General features: G+C 38.9%; 1 protein-coding gene across 1 annotated transcript in view; it reads right to left on the bottom strand.

Moving 5' to 3' along the window:
• Nucleotides 1-24,083, bottom strand: part of LOC132104329 (gamma-aminobutyric acid type B receptor subunit 2-like) — a 206,935-nt gene that overhangs the window by 148,973 nt on the left and 33,879 nt on the right. Inside the window, exon 2 of the mRNA XM_059509730.1 lies at nt 1,506-1,643. Coding sequence (XP_059365713.1) covers nt 1,506-1,643 — 138 coding nt within the window. The remainder of the gene's footprint in view (nt 1-1,505; nt 1,644-24,083) is intronic.

The following is a 24,083-nucleotide window of genomic DNA, read 5'->3' on the forward strand; positions in this document are numbered from 1 at the left end:
GCCAAAAAACTGCATGTTTAATCCTAAGTGAAGGTGAAATATGGTCATAAAAAGATATGCATCCCTCTATGGACACCTTGGCAATTGAATCGCCACTGGCTAGTAAATTTTTCAGAATGATATATGTATGTGTGTGTGTTTGTGTGTGTGTGTGTGTGTGTGTGTGTGTGTGAATAAAATGTTTGTTAAACAGCACAGCTTTTTAAATATCTGAAAGTACACTCATCAGTCAGTCAAGCATTATAATATATTATAGTATATTATTTTAGTCATTAGAATGAACTTGGTAACCATGTTTGAATGCATATTAGTAATTTTAACTAAATTTAGAACTGGTGGTGGTGCTTTTTTGGTCATTCAGTGTTTCTGTAAAAAACAAAACAAAAAAAAAAACAAGGAAAAAAACTAACAAAAATACTGATATACTACAATTCTACTAATAACAATCTAAAACACACTAAGGATTAACGAGCAGCTGGATTCATGATTATTAATCAGGTTGTGTGCATTCGCTCAAACTGATTTGCTGAAATAAAAACAGGGAGGATTATACGTGAGCGCCAGCCAATGAGATTTTCGTCAGCCCACTACTGAAAAACCCGGCAGTTCTTAAATGCTGAAGAATTCCAAAGGAACTCTGTTATTTTGACAGGAAAATGCAACAAAAAATATCATTTACATGTAGCGTCAATTCAACATAGTATGTAACACGCTCTCTTTCGCTCTCCCTCTTTGCGTGCAAGAATAAAAGCAAAGCGACAGCAAGTCGTGTGCCTTTACACTAGAGTTTATGGGATATCAAATTTCACATATTAAACCCTTTATCAGCTTTTTTGGCTTTTTGTCCATATTTTCGACATACACACATTTCTATCCCTCTCATGGAAACCAGCCACTTTGGAGGAACAGTTTTGGAAAATTGCCAGGTTCTCTTGGTGAAATGTCAGCTGGTTTAGAGACTGACCACACATCTGCCAACACAAAAGTGAAAGCGTAGAAGCCCGGAGGAAATTCCTCAGTGGAATTGCTTTATAGTCCACCATGCCACACATCAGAGAGATTTTAACTACATTACTTCCTCGAGCCATGTGTGCCGATGGCAACCTGAAAGTACTACTTTTTTCAGTGATGCGCTAATACACAGATTAGAGCTATCAATGGAAATTGCAAAAAAGAGGGGGGAGATCGGCTTAGAATAACTGAACACTGACTTCCTGTTAAAATCACAGTGTTAATACACTAAACACCCCCTTGGGTCTGCTTAGTCTTTGGGAATTTTACAAATTCTTCCAGGTATTACATTTCTAGCCCAGTTTTGCCAACCTTTTGATTTAAGATATTAGTATTTATTTACGTCACAGAGGAAGTCATTAGCGCAAATATGCAGCATGAAACTCTCTCATGCAAACATTGCATTTTGAGGGAAAAAGATGATTGTTAATGATTATGCAAATGAATAATCACATTGCAGTTTTTATAAACCAGATACTGGCTATGGCACAAACCTGCACGAGGTTCCACCCCTCCAAAGATTCAGCAATGATTGAAGTCACTGACGGACACACTCCTCCAAAGATCATCAAATGTTTTGGACCATAGCAGATTGCATCAAAGAAGGCCCGCAATCCCTTTGCGTTGTCACACTGAGGAGAGAAAAAGGGAGGAAAATGAAGTCAGAAAAGTCTATAAATATACACAGAATGGTAATGTCAATCATAATGACATCAGCAGGTGTACTTGCACTCAGTTCATTCACTTAGAAAGTGGGTTTCAAACTTGAGAGCTTTTTCTTGATTTATATTCCTCACACACAACCATACTGTATAACCAAAAATCCAATGCATTTTTCTTTCATATTTTGGTGCAATGGAAGAGTGTAAATGGGGGGGAGAAAAACAGGAACCTCAAATTTCTGAATGTGAAAACATGTCTGTTGTACAGGAAAGCCTCACTGCTTCGGCACTATGCACCCATTTCATATCACTATGGCAATGCTCTTGGCTCAGTAGAAGTGCTGAAGGAAAGAAAAGATGTAGCAGGGCTATTGATTGTGATGTGAGCCTCTTACTGTTTTATATTTGATTTTGTGATGTTGGTAATGATATTTCATTCCCTGGTAAACACTTCTGGAGGTCAATTAACAGCAGTCAGCTTGCCCTGACTCAATCCTGGCCATAACCCAATCCAGTGACCCGATCAAGAATTTCCTCTCGTCTTTTGCCTTGCTTGCTAAAGTGTCTTCTTGTCTTGTTTTAACCAAAGAACAGTTTAAAAAGAAGTTTTAAGATTTAATAAAGCAATATAAATTTACTGTTATTATTAAATAAATAAATGAAAACATGCAAAACATATTTCTTAGGGAATTATTTTTTATTTTTATTAGAGACCCCAATAAATAAATAAATAAATAACTTTGTGATTGTATGCTGTCCATGTCCAGAAAGGTAATAAAAACATCTTCAAAGTAGTCCATGTGACATCAGAGGGTCAGTTAGAATTTGTTGAAGCATCGAAAATACATTTTGGTCCAAAAATAACAAAAACTGTGACTTTATTCAGCATTATCTTCCGGGTCTGCAGTGAGTGCGACTGCTGTGACTGTTGATGTACGACGCTGCTGATGTGCTTTCTGGTGCGCCCAATAACAAGATAACAGGTCAGCAACGTCATACATCAGCAGCGCCACTGCAGTGTTGTGAACGCACTCACAACAGACATAGTTTTTGTTATTTTTGGACCAAAATGTATTTTCGATGCTTCAACAAATCCTAACTGACCCTCTGAAGTCACATGGACTACTTTAATGATGTTTTTATTACCTTTCTGGACATGGACAGCATTCCGTACATACATTTTCAATGGAGGGACAGAAAGCTCTCGTACTAAATCTAAAATATCTTAAACTGTGTTCTGAGAACAAACGGAGGTCTTACGGGTTTGGAACGACATGAGGGTGAGTCATTAATGACATATTTTTCATTTTTGGGTGAACTAACCCTTTAAGTAACAATCTTTGGATTTAAAATCAAAATAATAGATAAATGTGTCTGTGGAAAACTAGTTGTTTTTTGTCTGTAGTTTTTACATTTTTTACAGAGTGCTGATAAGCAGAAAGAGCGTTTTTCATGAGTTCTTAGAGTTTATCTTTCTTCCATTTGCGCACAACTTTCCTGCATTCCTGTCTGAGAGCTTGTATATTGCTATTTATCCAGGGTTCTGACCTTCATGTAGGTTTTGAAACTTTAAAAGGAGCAACAGAATCTAAGACACAAGCAGGCATTATTAAAAAGTGTTATCATCTCTTCTATTCCAAGATCTGAGCCAGGAGGTTTTAACACACTTTCAGACAGAGAAGAGAAGGCCTCAGAGAAAAGACGGGCTGTATCTGAGGTGAAAACAAGAGAAACAGACAGTGAGGAAAATGATTTCTGAACTGGACCAGGCATTGTAATATTAAAAAGAATAGGCTAATGGTCAGAAATATCAACAATATGTACAGAAATGCCATAGGATAAGATCAGATCCAGTGGCCATGGTCATGAGTTGCGCCAGAAATATGCTGTGTAAGATTATCGATGAGCTGAATGAAGTCCCTAACCATTGGCTTGGAGGGGCTGCAGACATGAATATTAAAATCACAGAGAATAATAAGACTGTCTGTAGTAGGCACAATGTTTGACAGAAAACCAGTAAAGTCCTTATTGTAATTTGGTGGCCTGTAAATTAGAGCACAAAGTACTGGACAAGGCAACTGTAACTGGAGCAGTTAAACTTCAAAGGTATTATAATGATCCGTAGGCAGCAATCAACATTTAAAAGTGTTTCTAAAAACCGACGCCAAACCTTCACCTCACCCCATAATACTAAGCGAACTAAAAAACTGACAGTCATTTGGGGAGAGTTCAATTAAAGGATCCAACTAAATGCTGTGAAGCCAGGTCTCTATTATAAATAAACAATCCAGGTCATGAGACTTAAAAAAAAGTCATTTAAGATGAAAGTTTTATTATGAAGAAATCTTTTCTTCATTCTTTTAAAAAGAAAAGTTTACCATAGCCAGTTTAGTAACATGAGTAATTCTTCAGGGGATATGATCGATGGCTTCGAACATATTCCAGTCATAATCCAGTCTCCGGAGATTTTGTAGATTAGCGCCTCTTTTGATGATCCACCGCTGCACTGTAGTGCAAACAGATATAGCCACATCTGGTAGGATGGGCAGAAGACAGGTGTAACGGGGGTTCGTTGTGCGCTGAAGAGAGAGGTTTTTATCCCATCCATAGACTCCATGCAGATCTTTTAATCCTGACCAAAATGCCAGCCTGTTTTCCACGCTTTCTATTGTGTTTCTTCCGATGAAATGAACAACCGACGTGGCAAGCGGCCTTCGGGAATGCTGAGAAAAACCGGGTGAAGAGGAATTACTCTCTATTCGAATTTCGAGCACACATATCCATGACAGAGGATTGTATATCAAAAAGGGTTCGGCGATCATAGGAAATTAAGGTACTGATTCCTTGAGCACACACACACATAGATAGCACCTAAACGTGCAGGAAAGACAGCAGTGGACAGGAGTGAAGGCAAGCCAACAACCACAATGACACCATCTTTCACACAGAGAATCGATCTCAAATCTCCCTTTTCTGTCCAATATACTAGAAAAGGTAGTCTCCTCACAAATATATTCTTACTTGGAGAAAAATTGTATCTGTGAGGATTTCCAGTCAGGATTTAGACTGTATCATAGCACTGAGACTGCTCTCACCAGAATTACAAATTAACTGCTCATATCATCTCTCTGTCTGTGCTACTGGATCTAGCACTGCGTTCAACACTATTGAACACAACATTCTTTTGAATAAACTAGAAAATTATGTTTTTAACATTAATTACTGGCATTACTGGAATTGCACTGGCATGGTTCAAATCATACTTATCTGACCGTCATCAATTCATAGCAATGAATGAAGAAGTATCATATCGTTCACAAGTGCAGTATGGAGTACCACAAGACTCAGTACTAGGACCGTTGCTTTATACACTTTAAATGCTACTCTTGGGAGATGTCATCAGGAAACATGGTCTTAGCTTTCACTGTTATGCTGATGATACTCAGCTCTATATTTCTTTGCAGCCCAATGAAACATAACTTTCATTATTTGCATTCTGCAAAACTAACAGAATGCATAGTGGATATAGTTTGTACAATGGGTGCGAATGCAGACTTCCCTGGTGGATGATATAAGAGACCACCACTGTGTTGTCGGTGCACACCAGCACATGGCGATCTCTTAGGCTCGGGAGGAAGTGCTTCAAAGCTCGAAATACAGCCAGAATCTCCAGCCAGTTGATGTGCCTGTGGCTCTGTGTAGTAAATGCTGCTCCATCTGAAAACATGTGATGGAGATTTACTACTGATTACAGAACTGGCTTTACTGACAAGATGCGCATGATAATCGCATTTAATTAATTGTGCAGCCCTGATACACATAATACACTATCGCATTTCTTTAATTCAAATCTGATTATAAGGCTGCAAATAATTTAATCAACCTGAACCAAGGACACTTACTATAAAACCAAATGTACTTGTTACATCGTAAGAAGAAAGGCATCTACGCTAATATTAGTTTGTTTTATCTTTTTTCCGAGGTCACCGTAGCCACCCAGATCCAGCCCGTATCCAGATCAGATGGTCACTGCATTCACCTGGATCAAGTTCGTATCCAGTCCATATTTTGGATCAGCACCTAGAGACAACCTCTAAAGCCCAAAATGTCACCGGAAATCATGTCAACTAGACAAACCTTAGAGACAAATCCCCTGTGAAGACCTTGTCAGCAATTGGAACAAAACCACGAGAACCAGATGAGTCCTCTGTCCTCTGGCATTATCAGCACACGTTTTCCCTGTTTAACATTGTAAAGCTGCTTTGACACAATCTTTATTGAATAAACTATATAAATTAAGGTTACTTCACTTGATTATAATAAACATGAACATACATTTAAAAATTTCAAATGACTAGGGCTGGGCGATTATTCTGATTTTATTGATTAATTAGAATTGAATGTTTTGCCACAATTTTATTTATATTAAATTGAGAAATCATGATTTTGAATAGAAATAAAACCAAATGTTAGAATTAGAAACTTTGACAATATGTAAATTTTAACAGTAAATAGAAAAGAGTGATCCAACCGCATGTCAGCGCATGTGATTAACTGCTAACGTGTTACACGCTGTCACATGTATGATCTGTTTTGGTTTAGTTTTCTGTGTTTCCATTATCCTGCCAAGTTTGTTGCCATGGTTTTTGATTAATTAGTTCTATACCTGTTTCTGTTTCTCCCTGATTGCATTCCTAGTATTTAAAATCTATGTTCCCCCATGTTCCTTTGTTTGCTATCGTTTGATTTATTACTGGTTGTGCTGGTCTCATTCTGTGGATTATTAGAATAACTCTTTTGGAACTGTATTCCTTCACTTGTGTTAACACCAGACCATTACAGAATAGCAGACTGTCAAAGTGAGTAAAATTAGCGGCGTTTTTCTTTCTTTTTTGTTATGTTTTTTCCCTCTCCCTGAATTGATATTCCAGCCGTTCCAACTCCTGTGCCTGGAGCAACAGGGCCATACATCTTTAAAATGGACTTAATAGACTGGTTTGGTATTACCCTGTGCCCCTGGATCTCCTGCGGTTCCACTGGTTCTACTCAGCTCATGTCCTCATGTGTTCCCACCCAGCCTCTTACTCCCTCCTCCTCTACATCAGCCAGCCAGTCAATCAGCCCTGTCATTGCTGCCTCAGGAAAGCCCCTCAGCTCACCCTCAGCACGCCATGTCCAGTGAGTCGGTTGTGCTTCGGGACTTCCTGTCACCACCTCCGTCTTGGCATGAAGATCCCCTGTCTCCACTTTCAACCTTCGAGTCCTAGACTCCACCTCAGTCCTTCGAACCATCAGCTCCGCCTTGGCTCCCAGCTCCCTCGTCTTCACCATGGCCCGTCATCCCACCAGCTCCGACGGGCTCCCTCGTCCCTCCGTCTCTGCCTTGGTCAGTCTTCGACCATCCTCATAGCTCCCTCAACTCCACCGTCACCGGTCAATCCATCAGCTCCACCTGGCTCCCTCATCCCTCCAGCTCCGCCTTGGTCAGGCGTTGACCCGCCATCGCCTATGGACTCCTCTCCTCTGGTTGCACCTTGTCACTCCATCCCACTGGCTATGTTGAGCTCCTTCCTCCCGCCAGCTCCACCTTGGTCCTCAGTCGCTCTGGCTCCACCACGGATCTCCGGATCCTTGGCATCCCCCTGGCTCCTTGGCTCTCTGCCTCCACTTTTGGCTCCTCCTCCACCTGCTCCACCACCATTGGTCGGCCCCCTGGAGTCGGCAGCCATCCCTCCTCTATGGCTCCTCCCAGCATCGGCTCCACCTTGGGCCACTGTTATGGCTGGGTCCTGCTGTCCACCTCCTGCTCTGGGTCCCTCCTGTATCCTCCCTGGCTCCTTCCTTCTTTTGTCACCCCCGTGATCTCTGTCTGCTTGCCTCCTCCTGGATATCCATCCTCCTCCGGAACCTCCCAAGTTCCCACCCATGCCTCCCTTTGTTGTTGCTTATTGACCTGTCCGTGTGTTTTTGCTCCCTGTGACCCAGTTTTGTCTCCCACTGATTGTGTTAATTTGATCCCAGGTGTGTCTCGTTCTTCCCCAATTATCCTGTCTTTAAAAGCCCTAGTCCATTCAGTTCTTGTTTGTCGGGTTTATTTGTTGCTACATTTGTTTCCTGTGATTCCCTCTATTGGATATACCCTCTTACTGGACACCATTAAAGATTGTTTCATGTGTTCTGCATCTCCTCGTTCCTCTCTACACAAAGTGTGACAGATAAACATTGACACATAACACATTAATTCGAATAAACCAAGCAAAATATCATCTGACAGGTGGAATTGAGCAGCCTTGATATGATGGGGGGTTCAAAGATTTGGACTACAGTACATTAGACTTGCCAAATTTAGGAACTTTAGACAAACACTTTTTACCTAAAATAATTGTGCAACTTAATCATTAAAGCTCAAGTTGTGTACAAAATCTGCTATTCAAAAATCTGAGCTGTCACATGACCCCTCAGGTTGAACGAGCAAGACGCTTCTGTTTCCAGTATGCCTTTAAGCATTTATGTGAAGGCTATTTTTGGCTCACAACCAATGATGATAAAACAGACATTCTTACACAAGCAGTACATCTCTACTTCTGACACTCCATCATACTTGGTAGTGCTCACTAGTCAGTGAGCTTCAGTGTCAAAAATAGAAGTGTTGAAAATAGACTGTGACGTATGAAGAGCAGGAATATGAGATGAGGCATTGCAGGGTGAGTAGACTGAAGTGATGCTGTTCATAATGCTGAATAAAACAGCAGGCTTTTAAAAGAACTCATCTGCATATGTCCTCCATATTCACGTAATTCTGTTCATCAGAAACAACAAAAACACTAAGTACAAAACAGGCTTTTCTTCTTGTTTAAGGAAATTGTCCGTTCTCCAACAAAATGCTTGTTAAATCCCAAGATAACAGTAGGTGTAGAAATGAAAGTTTTCCGAAGTTAAATATGCTGTATGAAGTTACGGACAGACAAGTGCCTCAACAAATTAAGGACTACTGTGAAAATGAATCACTGTGACAACATTTAACTAGACACATCATTATCAGCAGTCAATTAAGTTTCATTTCAACCTACTGACCAAGACTGTTGTCTTCGATCATACCCATGATCATTCAGTAAGTAATGAAGCTCTAGCTATGAATACAATTCCTGAACATTCACGCTGAATGATATTTGAGGTAATTGACCACAAAATCATGGTGTCCATGTGACTGAAACACATTCTGCACTGAAATCAAGGCATATTTGCCTTATAAGGCGTACATCCTTGATCTGCAGAGCAGGCTTTGGCCATGTTGTCATGGGAACACACTCCTCACTTTGAACACTAAATGAAGGAGAAAGCAAGGCTGCCGTTGACAGATATAGCTTGGATTGTCTGCTACAATCATGATGCTATTAATCAGTATTCAGAAGTGACGTTTGAGGGTTTAATTTTGGATTTCACAGAGCTGGTACCAGACTGAGAGACGACAATAGGCCACCACTACAACATCATCGCAAACTATTTTAATGAATAAATCTCATCATTTACAATGTTCTTACTACCTTTCTGGGCCATAAAATATGTCAGATGCTGTCTATGGAGGGTCAGAGAGCTCTTGGATTTCGTCAAAAATATCTTAATTCGTGTTCTGAAGATGAAAGAAGGTCTTATGAGTTTGGAATGACATAAGGGTGAGTAATTAATGACAGCATTTTCATTTTTGGTTGAACTTACCCCTAACACTAATATTTATACAATCCCACTCTGCTTTATGTCTAGAACCAAATCATCTTGTTTAGAATTACTTTGCAATTGTGACAGAGTAACTGTACATTATCTGTTACTTGCATTGTCAGATTTACTTTCATTATAAGTACCTGGGTAAAAAATATTTTCTGCAGTTTACTGTGTATTCCACAAATGCTAACAACTGAACCTAGAACATTCCTTAACTATCTGGGTACATTTTGGACCCAGAATCAAACAATTCTCTTGGACCCGCTGCTCAACACGAGTATGGCAAAGGGTAAGTCTGTTTATACGACTGAGCCCCAAAGTCTTGTCAGTTGAGCCATTAGCATGGTAAATCTGCTCTCCGCATTGACCACAAGACTTACTGATGGTGATCTCTCCTATGAACGGACTCTAGTCCTCGAGTATAGGAGAAAAGCATATAAAATCACATTTTAAGCCCTGAAGCACCAATCATTTGTAGATTCAGAGGATGTTTATTGAATACACCAAATATATTCTTCTAGAAAAACATTAAAAAGAACCAGCTCCCTCAGGAAATACTCAACTAGAACAAACTGGTTATTTATGGAAGTATTAGTAATTAGGACAACTGGTAGAATTTACATATTACGTCTTTAACCACATCTCTGAACAAAACTGTAAACAAACATTTTTTAGTCAGATCATTCACTAGTTTGATTTGATCATAAATCTGTGTGTATCTGATGGACAATAAAATAGAAGAGGACACATGAATTTGCAACTGCAGAAGCAAATGACTCGGAAAGGACAGTAGGCTAAGGATTATTAATGAAACTATTTCCTCTGACATCTTCAGCATCATAAAATGGCCACCCGTGGTATTGTGGCAACAACAAGGGATAATCACTGCAAGCTAACCATGATGAAATGGCTTGTTAACAGTGGCAACGGCAGCAGCTGCACCTGTCACCAGTCAATGGCAAATTACTGCACCCAAGTATGCAACCTGAAGACTTCAGTACTGGGGGAGAGGGAGAGAGAGGAACAGAATGTCTCATAGAGTCTGCTTAATGACTCTATGGCTTAATGACATGCAGAAAATGACCAAAGTGCATGCACGTACAACTGAAAGAATAAGAAATTCATTCGAAAAACACTTTTGTCACTTTTCATTCGGTAGCCTGCACATCAATGACACCCCATATTCAGTTTTTTCTTCTTCAATCACAAACCCTTTCTCCCTCTGCTGATTCTACCTGGTAACTGCCTTTCATTGCCTGTTATCAAATCAAAACTTCTCCAGTTATGGAGTCCAATCTGAACATACTTCTTTTCTAATGAAAATAAAACCACTTCCTGGAATAAAAAAATTGACAAAGATAAAAGTCTGCAGCTAGGCGTTCATGGGTAAATGTTTTACACTAATACATGTGCTTACAGCACAAATGAGTCCTGTGGTGAGGGCGTTGATGAAAGAGGTTTGGAGAAACGTTTTCTTTTTCACATCACGTTTCATTCTGCATTAAGGGAATTTTATACAATATGTAATAAATAGCAATTATTATGTACAGGCATTTTTTTGTAAACACAAAAGGCGATGTGGGATGCCAGCACAAACATTCAGCATCTTTCAGGTGATTATCATAAATATTGTATTTTGTGTTAAACAAGTGATTTACATGTGTAGGTAAATGATAGCTAATAAAATTAACAGAATGAACAATAAATTAACAATAAATGACATATATAGCACACATATTCTGAATGCCTTCAGCAGAATTCAAATGAGCCATTTTAATCTAGATTAATCTAGATTATTTCCAAGATTACAGTGAGATTAATCTAGATTAAAAAATTAATCCATGCCCACCACTAATATATAAATATATATATATATATATATATATATATATATATATCAATTATCAAAACCAAAAAATATAATATACTCCATTACTGTATTTATTTGTGCAAATAAAATGGTAAAGACCTGCATTGCTAAATAGCAAAGAGAATTATAAATGATTATGTTTACTTAATACTATTCAAAATAAGGTTATGCTCAGCACTAAAAGTGATTACCAAAGAATGCCAAACCTCTCCAAATTGTTTCTCTTTCCTGTTTGTCCTTAAGAAAAAGGATGCTCTTTTCAAACTCTCAACATTGCATGTCAATAGTTCAGCATGAGAATCAAATTAATGCTGCTATTATGTCCAATTTCATTGTTTAAAAGCATACAGCAGGAAGATGGCACTCATGCAGATGCTGATTGTTAGGCTCCATCCAAAGCAGGAACCATCCTAACCCCACCCGACACCACTATCAAACTACTGCCAAGATGTCTGTTGTACAAAGACTTCTAAAACAGGAAACAGGGTTCAACTGGATGAAATTTCAAAATAAGGCTATTATTCATAGCACTGCTATTATAGATTCTTTGTTCATAGATATTGTACAATTTATCTCTATGTTTTATCATAAAATAAGGGAATATGGTTAAGGCCATTGTAGCAATTATTCCTTAAGAATCCTAAACTACTTTGTTTACTTTATGACGAGGTGCAGCAAGTACAGTAAAGAGATCAAAGTGCTGACAATTAGGGTCATGTACGGTGTTCCTGTTCAAAAGCCAAGGGCTGAATCTCCCTTTGCATCTAGAGCACACAGACATGATGGCAAAAGCAGCCCTGTACATTTGTTCCCCTTCACTGAACTCAGGGATCAATCGACCTCCACTCACGCGCATAAATCCACCTCGATTTCTAAGACCCCGAGATAAGTAGCTTGGGCTTTTGGCATTTGTGACTACAAACCAGAACCATGCTTGCTGTGGGAATTTTTTCTTGAGATGTTCACACCTTTGTGTCACATGAAACTGAACCAAGTACACTTGTTTTGTAAGGTAACATGATGGAGTGGCTAAAAGGGTGCATTCATTGACTAATGCCAAGCATAAATAAAATGCATTTGCACTCATTTTTGCGCCCATGGGCGTGCTGGTCTAATAAAGAGGTGTGTTCAGGCGCATATCTGGCGCAATGCTATTTTAAGGAGCAGAAAATAGACTGCACAATAGAAAAGCTCAAACCTGGTCTAAAGTCTGTCCCAATGTTTTTTTCTTTGTTATTTAAGGAGTGTACACGCTGCTTATTAAAAACAGGCACACAAACATGCCAAATATTAAAAATCTATATATATACACAGTGGAGGTTTCTCCATTAGGGCGATTGGACGACGCACCACCAAATGAAAGGGAGGGATTATTTTTTCTTTTATATTCAACCACAGTGTTACGCTGGCTTTCACTATTCTAGACTGTTTGTGCTGTCTCTTAATAGTCCAATCAGCGTCGAGTCGCGTTTTGTGTGGTACCGCCCCTTTTTGGGCGATTTCTGTCAAACTGAGAATCGCCCCGAGTGCTCTCATGGACTTCCATTCAAAGATAATTTTTTTCCAACTGCAGGCACTGCAATGCAATCTCAATGAGTTCCGGGAGGGCTAACCCTAACGTGCTTTCGTCATCGTGCGTAACCTTAACTTGTGCAACGACTGGTGGGAACAGTGACATCCAATAATATTTAAAAACTATTTAGAATTTTAACAACAAGAAAAAAATTTAAAACTACTTTAATATCTTTATCAATGTGTGAAAAAATAGAACAACAACAAAAAACAGAGAGACAGGGACAGCTATGCCTTTGTCAGCTGAACTTGATCGACATCACGGCCAACGTTACCTCAGTGCAGATTCATTCTAATGTGTCATTGAAAGAAATACCATTAATTCGTCATAGCAATAAGGATAAATTGGTAATTAAAGAATTAGCACAACCAAGACGAAATTTAAACATCAAACAAGTATCTACTAGGGATGGGCGTTTTCCACAAATATCACATTCGAATATTTGAGCTCACAAAAACGAATATTCGAATATTCGTTTATTTAAATTAAGTTTAATGAGTCAGACGTTATTTTTCAGCAACATTTGTTTTCCTCATTTTGAACAAGCTTACAATAAGCTTGAACATTACACATCGTGTTTTGTAGCTGAAAACCTTTAACAATGCGTGCAAACAAACAAAAGTACAGATTAAAAGCAAAAAATAAAAAAGTGAACAAAGAAAAAATGTAAAGCAACCTGCAGCAATTAGGCTATTGTACAGAATGTAGCTTACACTTAACTTTTAAACTGTCAGCAAATCTTTTTTGCTTTTTTTTTCTATTGTTTCAAATGTTCTTGTTAAGAAATACGGGCATGTAAACATGATTGGGGGAAAGTCGGCTCCTTAGTCTGTTAACAATCAGGCTGACCGCGGAGAAAGCGCGCTCTGACGACACAGACGTTGGCGGGACTCACAAATAACGGTGTGCTAAGCGAATAAGTTTTGTGAAGCGCTTCGTGTTTTCGTTTCACCACTGAATGGGATCCTCATCTGGTGGAATACATGGCTCCAGCAAGAACTGTTCCCACTGGTCTCGGCTGGATTCTGTGTAATCATCGCTGGAGAACTGGCTCAGCCTTTTCTGACGAGTGGGCATTTCATCTTCTTCATCGTGGCGACTGCATCCGCAAGGAAAATGTTCTTTTTTTTTCTTACTTCTCTCATGTTTTCATCGAGAAACCTGAGATGTTTGTGCTGAGGGTCTAGGGCAGACGCGAGAAGAGGAGTTTTCACTGCATTCTCCAAGTTAGCAGTGTTTATTTGTTGCTTGAGAGATGCTGCAACAATGTTCTTGGATCACTTTCTGTGATTCTCCACGGCATATTTGAAGTACTAGAAGACCGCAGTTCTTTTAGGGGGCGTTCACATATCGCGTCTTTTGCATGCTCAAGTTCGTTATTTCCAATGTAGGTGCGCGGTATGCGCGCTCATAATGGAAGCGACACGGTCGCGATGCGCACGCGGTGCGACGCGGTCCCGTTTTTTCCAGGCGCGTCCGAACAGCATCAAGTTAAAAACATCTCAACTTTCAGAATGCCGCAAGCGCACCGCAGGTCATGTGACAAGAACTAAACATTCAGCTTCATCCTTTCCTGTAACAACGTTGAAAGCTCAGCCAAGATGAAGGAACAGCTGATCATAGCTGTATATGGATTGCCATTGTGAAATAAATTTAGTAGCAGAGCTACTGAAAGCGATTTTTTTTGTGCTGCAAATCCATTTATCCTTTGCTGAAATTGCCGCGTCTTCATGGAGAGAACGCGTCGCCTCAGGAGCGCTTCTGCCCGAGCGCTTTGGAAAGAAGGAGAAAGAGGAGCGCATAGCCTTTTCCACGCCTTATTAGGCGCGATATGTGAATGGCCCCTTAATCATTCATTAATTATTTTTTGCTTGCATACACCTTCAAATATGCCATGGAGAATCACAGAAAGTGACCAAATTAGGTTTTATTGTGAACCTTTTTTTTTTTTGCGAAATTCGAATATCATTTTTATTTATCGAATAATTAGAGCAGAACGAATATTCGAATGTTCGACTATCCGTGCACATCCCTAGTATCTACAAAGGGCGGGAAGTCATATAAACGAGGATTTTCGAGGACGTGGTATGAGCGGAGAAAAAGCCTAGCAGGCTGCGAAGTATCTGTTCCATCACGAGAGTGTGACGGACTTAAAATTGACAATTACAGGTGTAACCGAAATGCAGCAGTGTTATATAAGTGAGTAATTTAAGTAAGCAGTGTAATATAAGTGAGTTGTGTAAACAGTGATTTATGTCACTTCAAATAATTCTTATTAAACTGAAATCAAAGTAAAAAGTTTTTTTTGGAAAATCCACATCTTCATTTGCTGCTGAATTATGTTAACACGCATATAGAAACATAAGGAGAAACATAAGGAGAGCAAGAGATTGATCCCTAATGTCAGTTTATTTTTAATTAATACTATAGTAGTTCAGTTCCCTTTACATTTTTAAGTAGCCGTTAATTTATCAATTGAATGGGTGACCTTTCCTCATTAATCGATCAAACATTTGCCCCCCCTGAGCCGGCAGGAGCCGCCTTCGGAGACACGTTCTGTATTTGCGCTTGCCAATTTCCACCGTGTAAATAGCAAATCCGATATGGCACGAGCGCAACTGGCTCTTAAAGGGAATGGATAATGAGACTCTGATTGGTTTATTGCACGTTACGCCCAAATAACACCCATTATTCATTAAAGGGATAGTTCAATTTCAAATTAAAATTTGGTATGTTTTAGCTTACCCCAAGGGCATCCAAGATGTAGGTGTCTTTGTTTTCGCAGTAGTTTCCATTTTGATATTTTTAGGTCAAACCGTTCTTGTCTGTGACTCACATAATGCAGTTCTATGGTCACCACCTCAGAGAGCATGCACAGAGAAGTCCAAATTTAACAATTCCCTATCGTAAGTACACATTAATGACCTAAGACACAAGGTAAACAGTTGAAAACAGTAAACAATGAGTGACGTACACGCGCGAGAGATCACTTCAGCCGCTTTCCGCGCTTGCGCAGACTAAGCCAGAATGCGCGCACATGTCACACACCAGGAAGCATGAGCGCCCTCAGATCACTTGGACGTGGATGTGTACAAGAGGTAAAAACTATATAAATACTGTTTGTTTTCTTACACAAACCGCTCGTTTCGTGTCTTAGGAGAGAATAGGGACTTTAAGATAATAGGGACAACCCGTTTAGACCATGCGTCCGGGTGCGCCAACTGTTTTTCCGTCGTTAAAATAGCAAAAGTGGATTTGGACATGCCCTGAGTGCACCTGCGCCGTGCACTTTACACTTTGTTTTTAGATCATTTAAATAGGGCCCATAGATTCATGTTGGTTTCATATGGTTTTAATTTTCAAGAAGTTTAAAGTTTAAATTTAATGATCAATGACATAATTATTTAAAATGTCATGTGGTGTTACCATCAGTTAAAAATGAATAACACATTTCCTTATACCTTGAATCTTTTATATCTTAATCCCTAACGTAATCTTTTTTCAAAAAAGTTTTTAAATATACTTTAAGGTAAAAAGTATTTTTTACCCACATAATGAATAATTAATTAATAAGCACAAAAACAGTTTACATTTTGCCCAATACAGTTGCAACACTTGGCATTTTAAAACTTAAACTAACCTTGCATTACAAAAAAAGCTCATTGATATATTCTGATATTTTAAAAGATTGTTTTTTTTCTCTGCATGTTGGCAAAAACCTGGCACTACCGAGTGAATCAACCACTGCACATGTAATGTAGCAGCTTAAGCATGAACATGACACACCCTTGAACTTTGTTGGTAGTGCTTGAGGGGGCTATGCTAAGACAACTGTTGAATTACTGCTATCTTTTCCAGAAGACTGGAACTTAAACATCTTGGTTGTGAACTGTAAAAGCCATATTGTTTTGAGTGCACTGAACCATTATTAGTGGTTTGCGGTTGTCAGGGGGCCTCGTTTTTACGGTACAAAGCTTATACAATGGCTTGATAGAGGGGTGAAAAATGACAAAATGCATAAAAAAATTTCCTCAATACATCACCTTCAGAAGAAGCTGTGCTCGGGGCTCTGATAAGCAAGAGCAAAGCATCAAGCCAGTTGCATCACTGTGACATAAATGTATTTTCAGACTCTGAGATAATCAACCGTTCCTACCTGAAGACGAACGACACTGTGTACAAACAAACAGTAAGGAGAGCTATTAGTATACTGTTCCGAAGAAGGTTTAAAACAATATATCTTTGTAATTGGTGGAAATGTGGAAAGAGACAGAGCGAGAAGAATGGCTGTGGAAAGGAAGGCCATTATCAAGTTAATTATTTCTTGGCCTGAGGTACTCCATTCTCCCCAGGATGTCTCCTCTGGAGAGTCAGGGAGGGGAGGCGGGGGTAATTACTGCCATTTTGGATAATTGTTGTGATGTGGCTCTCGGTAGAGCATCAGGCTGGGATAAAAGGCAGAACGTAGTCAGGGATGGACACAGGCCAGCTCCAAATTCCTTTAAGTGGAATGCCATCCAGTTCCCATTCCCAAAAGCCCTTTCTTTACAGTGTTTTCCTTAAGCAGTCCTGTGGCCTGAAAAACTGCCCTTCAGATGGGAATCTCTTCTGCCAAAGTGGTAATTTAAACATATAAGATCAAATGAAATGCAGTCAGTGGATAACTCCACGATTAATACAGTATGTTCATTAGAGCTGGACAATAATTCAATATCAATATGTATAGAGTTATCTTTTTTTTTCAATAACGGTGATATGATTTTTAAACACATTTCTGATATTTTGATACATTACCCGTGTCTCCCATACACTGATTTATTTGTAACGTTTGACTTCGTTGAATAAACATAAGCCCTGCATGTTTCAAAATCATAACAAGGCACAGTGATTTATATGAATGTATCTCTGAAGGGATCAGAAAAGTTTAGATAGCATTTTAATTTTATCTGATAAACAAGCGTTCATGAGTGGAGCTGCTTTGATTACAGCCGTTACTGGAGAAACTGCTGGTTCTACAATCTTTAAGAATAACCATCACAATCAATAATAATAAGTCATTTATAATATATTTCAGATAAATACAGTTCTTCTGAACTCTCTATTCATCAAATAATCCTGAAAAAAATTATACTTGGCTGTTTTCAACATAATAAGAAAGCAAAACAGCAAAACAAAATGATGCTAAAATATAGATTTGAAATCACAGGAATAAATTGTATTTTCAAATATTTTCAAATGGAAAGCAGTTATTTAAAATAGTAAAAATATTTGTAAATGTTACAATTTTTGCTGTATTTTGGATCAAATAAATGCAGGCTTGGTGACCAGAAGAAAAATCTTTAAAAACATAAAAAATCTTACTGTTCAAAATCTTTTTACTGCTAGTGTATGTTATCCTATAGTTTGAAGTTAAAGATATTATTATTAAACAACATCCGTCGTTTGCATTCTTGGCTATTTTAACGAGGATTTATTAAATAGTGTTCATACTGATATCGGAATTATATTGTATCGATCAAAATTCTGAAAATATATTGTGATATATATTTAGGCCATATCGTCCAGCCCTAACGTTCATACATTCATTCTTTCAAGAGAAGGCAATTTCCAGAGCACTTTTAGGGCTGAAGGTGCCAAGAGTTGTGAGCACAACTGAATTATCTTCCCAGCTGCCACAAAGAGATGCATTGCAGAGACCCTGAGTAACCCAGAATTTGTAAGTTCCTCCTTCTTGCTGACAGCTAACATGCCGTTGATCCATGGCTCTGCTGGCAACATGTTATTACTTAGACTACCACTCCCTGTCTGTGCAGAAATCCCATTTTCAAGCCTAAGCCTCACCCTAAATGCTCATACCACTTCCATTTATTTGTCATTACGCCTGGTGCCATGGCTGAGGCCATTAAACTTCCCGAACGAGAAGAGAAAAATTTCTGCGAGCAACGATAGAGCAGATTTTCATGCATGAAATCAGCGAGCCTTGTTTCTCCGGTGGGAATTAATGATCCTGTGGCTTCCAATGAGGAAATGGCGACTATGGAGCATGTGCTGGTCATTCTGTGAGACAAGAGATCTCACTGCCATATTTGTGGTAAAATACACCTCTCGCTCAAGGCCCAAATACCCACCCATCTGCTTCCGCCCATAACCCTCAGAGTCATGGGTGCCATTCATCAACCTTACTGCTCTTGGACACGGAGCAGAGCAAAGGGTGGACGGCTCACTGACATGGTCATATTAAAGTCTGCTATGAGACTTACGTACATCATTTGGAGATTTGTAACAACAATGTCATGCCTCTGTCCAACATAACTCAATTTAATCAGCTGCACAATTGCTCCACCTCTAGACACTTGTTGTACTCATACTGTTAATATCCTCAGATATATAACACTGTAAAGGCACAGACATATGAACAATTTGAAGAGAAAGGGACACACAAAGGCACGGGTCAGTGTTTCATGCAGTGCCACAGCAAAAGACATCACATTTACAGTACAGAAATGTAAATGAGTTAAAATTGAATGTGATGACATCAAGACACAGTTTACAGCAAAATACTGGCAATTGAGTGATTCTCACAAGCTACAAGCAAAAAAAGAAAAGAAAAAGAAAAAGCATGACAAGTGTGGTCTCATTAACATGAATATGATTTTAATAAACAGGTTCTTTTAATGAATCATTCAATTTAAAATTAATCCTTGAATTAATTCACTGAATTACTGTTTCACAAGTAATACAGTATAATGGTTTCTATACGTTTTATGTAAAAGGAAATCCACAAAGGAGGAACTAAACTGAACTACATAACAAGCTGAGATTTTTTTTCCCCTAACAAGTTAAAGTGTTAGTTCACCCAAAATTGAAAATTATGTCATTAATAACTCACCCTCATGTCATTCCAAACCAGTTCCAAGACCTCCATTTATCTTCGGAACACATTTTAAGATATTTTAGATTTAGTCTGAGAGCTCTCAGTCCCTCCATTGAAACTGTGTGTATGGTATACTGTCCATGTCCAGAAAGGTAAGAAAAACATCATCAAAGTAGTCCATGTGACATCAGATGGTCAGTTAGAATATTTTAAAGCATCGAAAATACATTTTGGTCCAAAAATAGCAAAAACTACGACTTTTTTCAGCATAGTCTTCTCTTCCGTGTCTGTTGTGAGAGAGTTCAAAACAAAGCAGTTTGTGATATCCGGTTCGCGAACGAATCACTCGATGTAACCGGATCTTTTTGAACCAGTTCACCAACTCGAACGGAATCATTTTAAACGGTTCGCGTCTCCAATACGCATTAATCCACAAATGACTTAAGCTGTTAACTTTTTTAATGTGGCTGACACTCCATCTGATATCAAACAAACCAATATCTCGGAGTAATTCATGTACTCAAACAGTACACTGACTGAACGGCTGTGAAGAGAGAACTGAAGATGAACACCGAGCCGAGCCAGATAATGACTCGTTCACGAGTCAAGAACCGGTTGCATCGGTTTTTGGATCACCGTTAGTTCTTTCGGACTAAAGAAAGTGAAGAAAACGGTTCACCGGTTCTTTTGCGCTCGACGTAATGGCGTCATTGGCGATGATTGCCCTTCATTCAAGCCTTCGGTTTACCTTGGCTCATAACATTAGCACAGAATCAGTTCAGAATCAATCACCAAAATAATCAGTTCGGTTCAGACGCTCTGTGTGTCAGTCTGCTTCACGCTGAATCACACATGTGCAGTATAATCAGCTCCTCAGTTCTTGAATCGGACACGTCTGACAGAAACGATTCTTGACTCGTGAATGAGTCATTATCTGGCTCGGCTCGGTGTTCATCTTCAGTTCTCTCTTCACAGCAGTTCAGTCAGTGTACTGTTTGAGTACATGAATTACTCCGGGATATTTATTTGTTTGAACTCAGAGGGAGTGTTAGCCACATTAAAAAAGTTAACAGCTTAAGTCATTTGTGGATTAATGCGTATTGGAGACGCGAACCGTTTAAAAGATTCAGTTCGATTTGGTGAACTGGTTCAAAAAGATCTGGTTACATCGAATGATTCGTTCCCGAACCGAATATGACAAACTGCTTTGTTTTGAACTCTCTCACAACAGACACGGAAGAGAAGACAATGCTGAATAAAGTCATAGTTTTTGCTATTTTTGGACCAAAATGTATTTTCGATGCTTCAAAATATTCTAACTGACCCTCTGATGTCACATGGACTACTTTGAGGATGTTTTTCTTACCTTTCTGGACATGGACAGTATACCGTACACACAGCTTCAATGGAGGGACTGAGAGCTCTCGGACTAAATCTAAAATATCTTAAACTGTGTTCCGAAGATAAATGGAGGTCTTACTTGTTTGGAACGACATGAGGGTGAGTTATTAATGACATAATTTTCATTTTTGGGTGAACCAACCCTTTAAGGTGTAGCATGATAAAACATTACATTTATTTATTTTTTTATTATTATTTTTGGATGTAGAGCTTTCATCATATTATATTGATATATTTGAACCCATTTTACTGTCTGAAAAGGCATATAATTTGAACAAAATAACAATTTTGGTTGATGATGTGCAGAATTTTATATTTATTATGAACATGTATAAACATTTATTAATTTCAACATTTATCATTTATTTAAAAATGTATCAACAAGAAATACAAGCATATAATGAATACTTGAGCTAATTAATTACCTATTTTAGAAGTAACTGTTAAGGTAACTGTTTAGTATATTACAGTTACAGCTAAATAAGCCACTAGCAAGTGGTTCAGTTTACTACTTTTTCAATAGTTTCTCATCATGATAATTTTTTATTTCAGCTTCGTTGTTGACAAAAATCTCAAAAAGAAAAAAAACTAAATAAATATTGCTTGCCTCTGCTATCAATCATGTATCGATGAACCTGCATTTCAGGAATGCAATGTGGAATGCAATGGGCTATTTTTTCCCAACAACGACTTGTGTTTCATGACAGCAGCCCATGACAGACGAGAGAGGAAATGGCTTTTCCTCCACACTGTGTTTGTGGTGAGAAGTGATTCTGGAGGCTTGCCTACAGTCAGAGGGCAGGCAAATGAAGCGCAGCCTGCTGATGCTCTGAAGGAGAATTATGCAGCGGCATTGTGATGCGCAGTGCTGGAGAGCTTGTTCAAATGGAGAGCTTTTGAGCGCTGCAGCCCAGCTCTGATTGTGTGGTACAAAGACAACACCACGAACACAGATGCATTAACCTGCGTGTTTACAGACAGCCAACAATAACCCTCAGCAATCACCAATCGGTTAACAAAGGAGCACAGCTTTATCCACTGACCAGTTGACCAGTTATATGAGATGATAAACGCAAATGAAACATCAATCCACATCATGTGTGAACTGCAGAACAAGAAGGAACTTGCTGTCTTAACTGACATTATCGTAAAGAAAACATCTCAACACACTTAATAATTAGTGTCCTCAGGGTTGTCTAAGGAACGCTACATAAAGCATGATTGCACATCACTATTGCTGAGCCTAATTTGAGGTTAACAGTATAAATATCTAATCATTTACATGAATTTATTCAGAAAAGTCACTATGGCATATTTCCCCCAGTAGGTCGAAGGAAGTTAATTGCTCTTTATTGTAGCCTGTAGCTGACAAACTTGCAGGAAAAGACTAATTTGCCTCTCCAAAGGAAGTAATAAGCAAAAGCATTTTACCTCATAAGCATTGTAGGCTGAACTGCAAAAGCAAAATGGATAAACAAAAAAAAGCATTAAACCATCTTGTGCTTGAAACATCCTTTCAAACAATAGGGCTTACTCAATTTTTAGTGGTGCACTTTTAATCAAGGTGACTGTAAAATTGATGCTATTGTGCACCAAACAATTGACCATACAAATGCTGCAGCAGGAGCAGGCGGAAAATACTCATTTGAAGAGCTGATGTCAGACACTGTGTTTCCATGACTACAGGGATTGAGCAGGAAGCTTGAATCTTTAGTGAAATTAAAGGGAAGGTTAGTCAGTTTTAACATTTTACTTCTATTACATTGCTAGACAGTAGATCATTTAGGTCACAGTCTTGTTTCAAAAGTTATTTTAGAAAAGATGGTTCAAAACATTTGTCAGTGCACTCACAATTAAACATTCTGTCATCATTTACTCACACTCGTGTAATTCTGAACCTGTAAGACATTCTTTCTTGCATGTAACATAAAATAATTTTTTTGCTGAATGTTCATGCCTCGCTTTGTGATCGGGGACAAAAAAAGTACCATTGTTTATGTCATATGTTCACTGTTGTGTGTCTTGTGTTGGACTCTTATGTTGTAGGCCTGGTCTTTCTGTTTCCTGTTCTTTTCCTGCCTTGGTTTTTGTTGAGGTTACTTAGTTCTGTTCCTGTGTCTTATGGTTCTTGTGTCTTGTTTATCTTCGTTACTGTTATTTGTCATCTGCACTTAGATCCTCTCTCAGTCACCTCAGAGTTCCTCAGCATTACAGAAAACCAGACAAAATAAAAACAGAGCTAAACCATCATGGGGAACTGATCATAAATAAAACTACAACAGGGCTACAAACCCCAGGATAAAGGAAACTAAGACACAAGAACGACATAGGAACAAGGAACATGTATTCAGTTATCACATATCTTGAAACAAACTTCAACATACTGAGTTTGTTGTACAGTTTATGTGGAAAAATGAATGAGATCTGTGAGGTGCTGACGATTTTTCAGTAAAAAATTAAATCATGGTTTGTTATCATATATTATAAGTATTCCACAAAAGAAACTGAATTTGGAGCGAAAAGAGTGAGTTCCTCTGAAAAACGCTATGGGGAACGCATTTAGCGTGAGCAACTCTGAATATCATGTGTAATCTGTCTTATGGAAGAGCGTGACATCACGGGCGGGGTGACGTAAGCGACCAGGAAGCTATAAAGGCACATGCCGCGCAGCCGGCGTCAGCTTCGCGTCTTTCAGCAAGCGCTCTGTGTGTGCATGTTATTCTGTCTTGTCAGTCTTATTTATTGTTGTTTGTCACTATTAGCTCCTCAAAGAGTAAGCAATAGTCAAAGAGCAAAGCTAAGACGAGAAATCTGAAAGGCGAATCCAGATCGTGTTTCAGATTGTGTGTTCCTCGCTACATCACGAGTGGGGATACACACAGTCTGTGCGCGGTCTGTCTGGGATCGAAGCACGCTGTTTCGGCTCTTGAGGGAGCCGACTGCCTGCACTCGTACGAGCCACTGTGGACGCTT

The sequence above is a fragment of the Carassius carassius genome, chromosome 25, assembly GCF_963082965.1.
Source record: "Carassius carassius chromosome 25, fCarCar2.1, whole genome shotgun sequence".
Classification (NCBI taxonomy): Eukaryota; Metazoa; Chordata; class Actinopteri; order Cypriniformes; family Cyprinidae; genus Carassius; species Carassius carassius.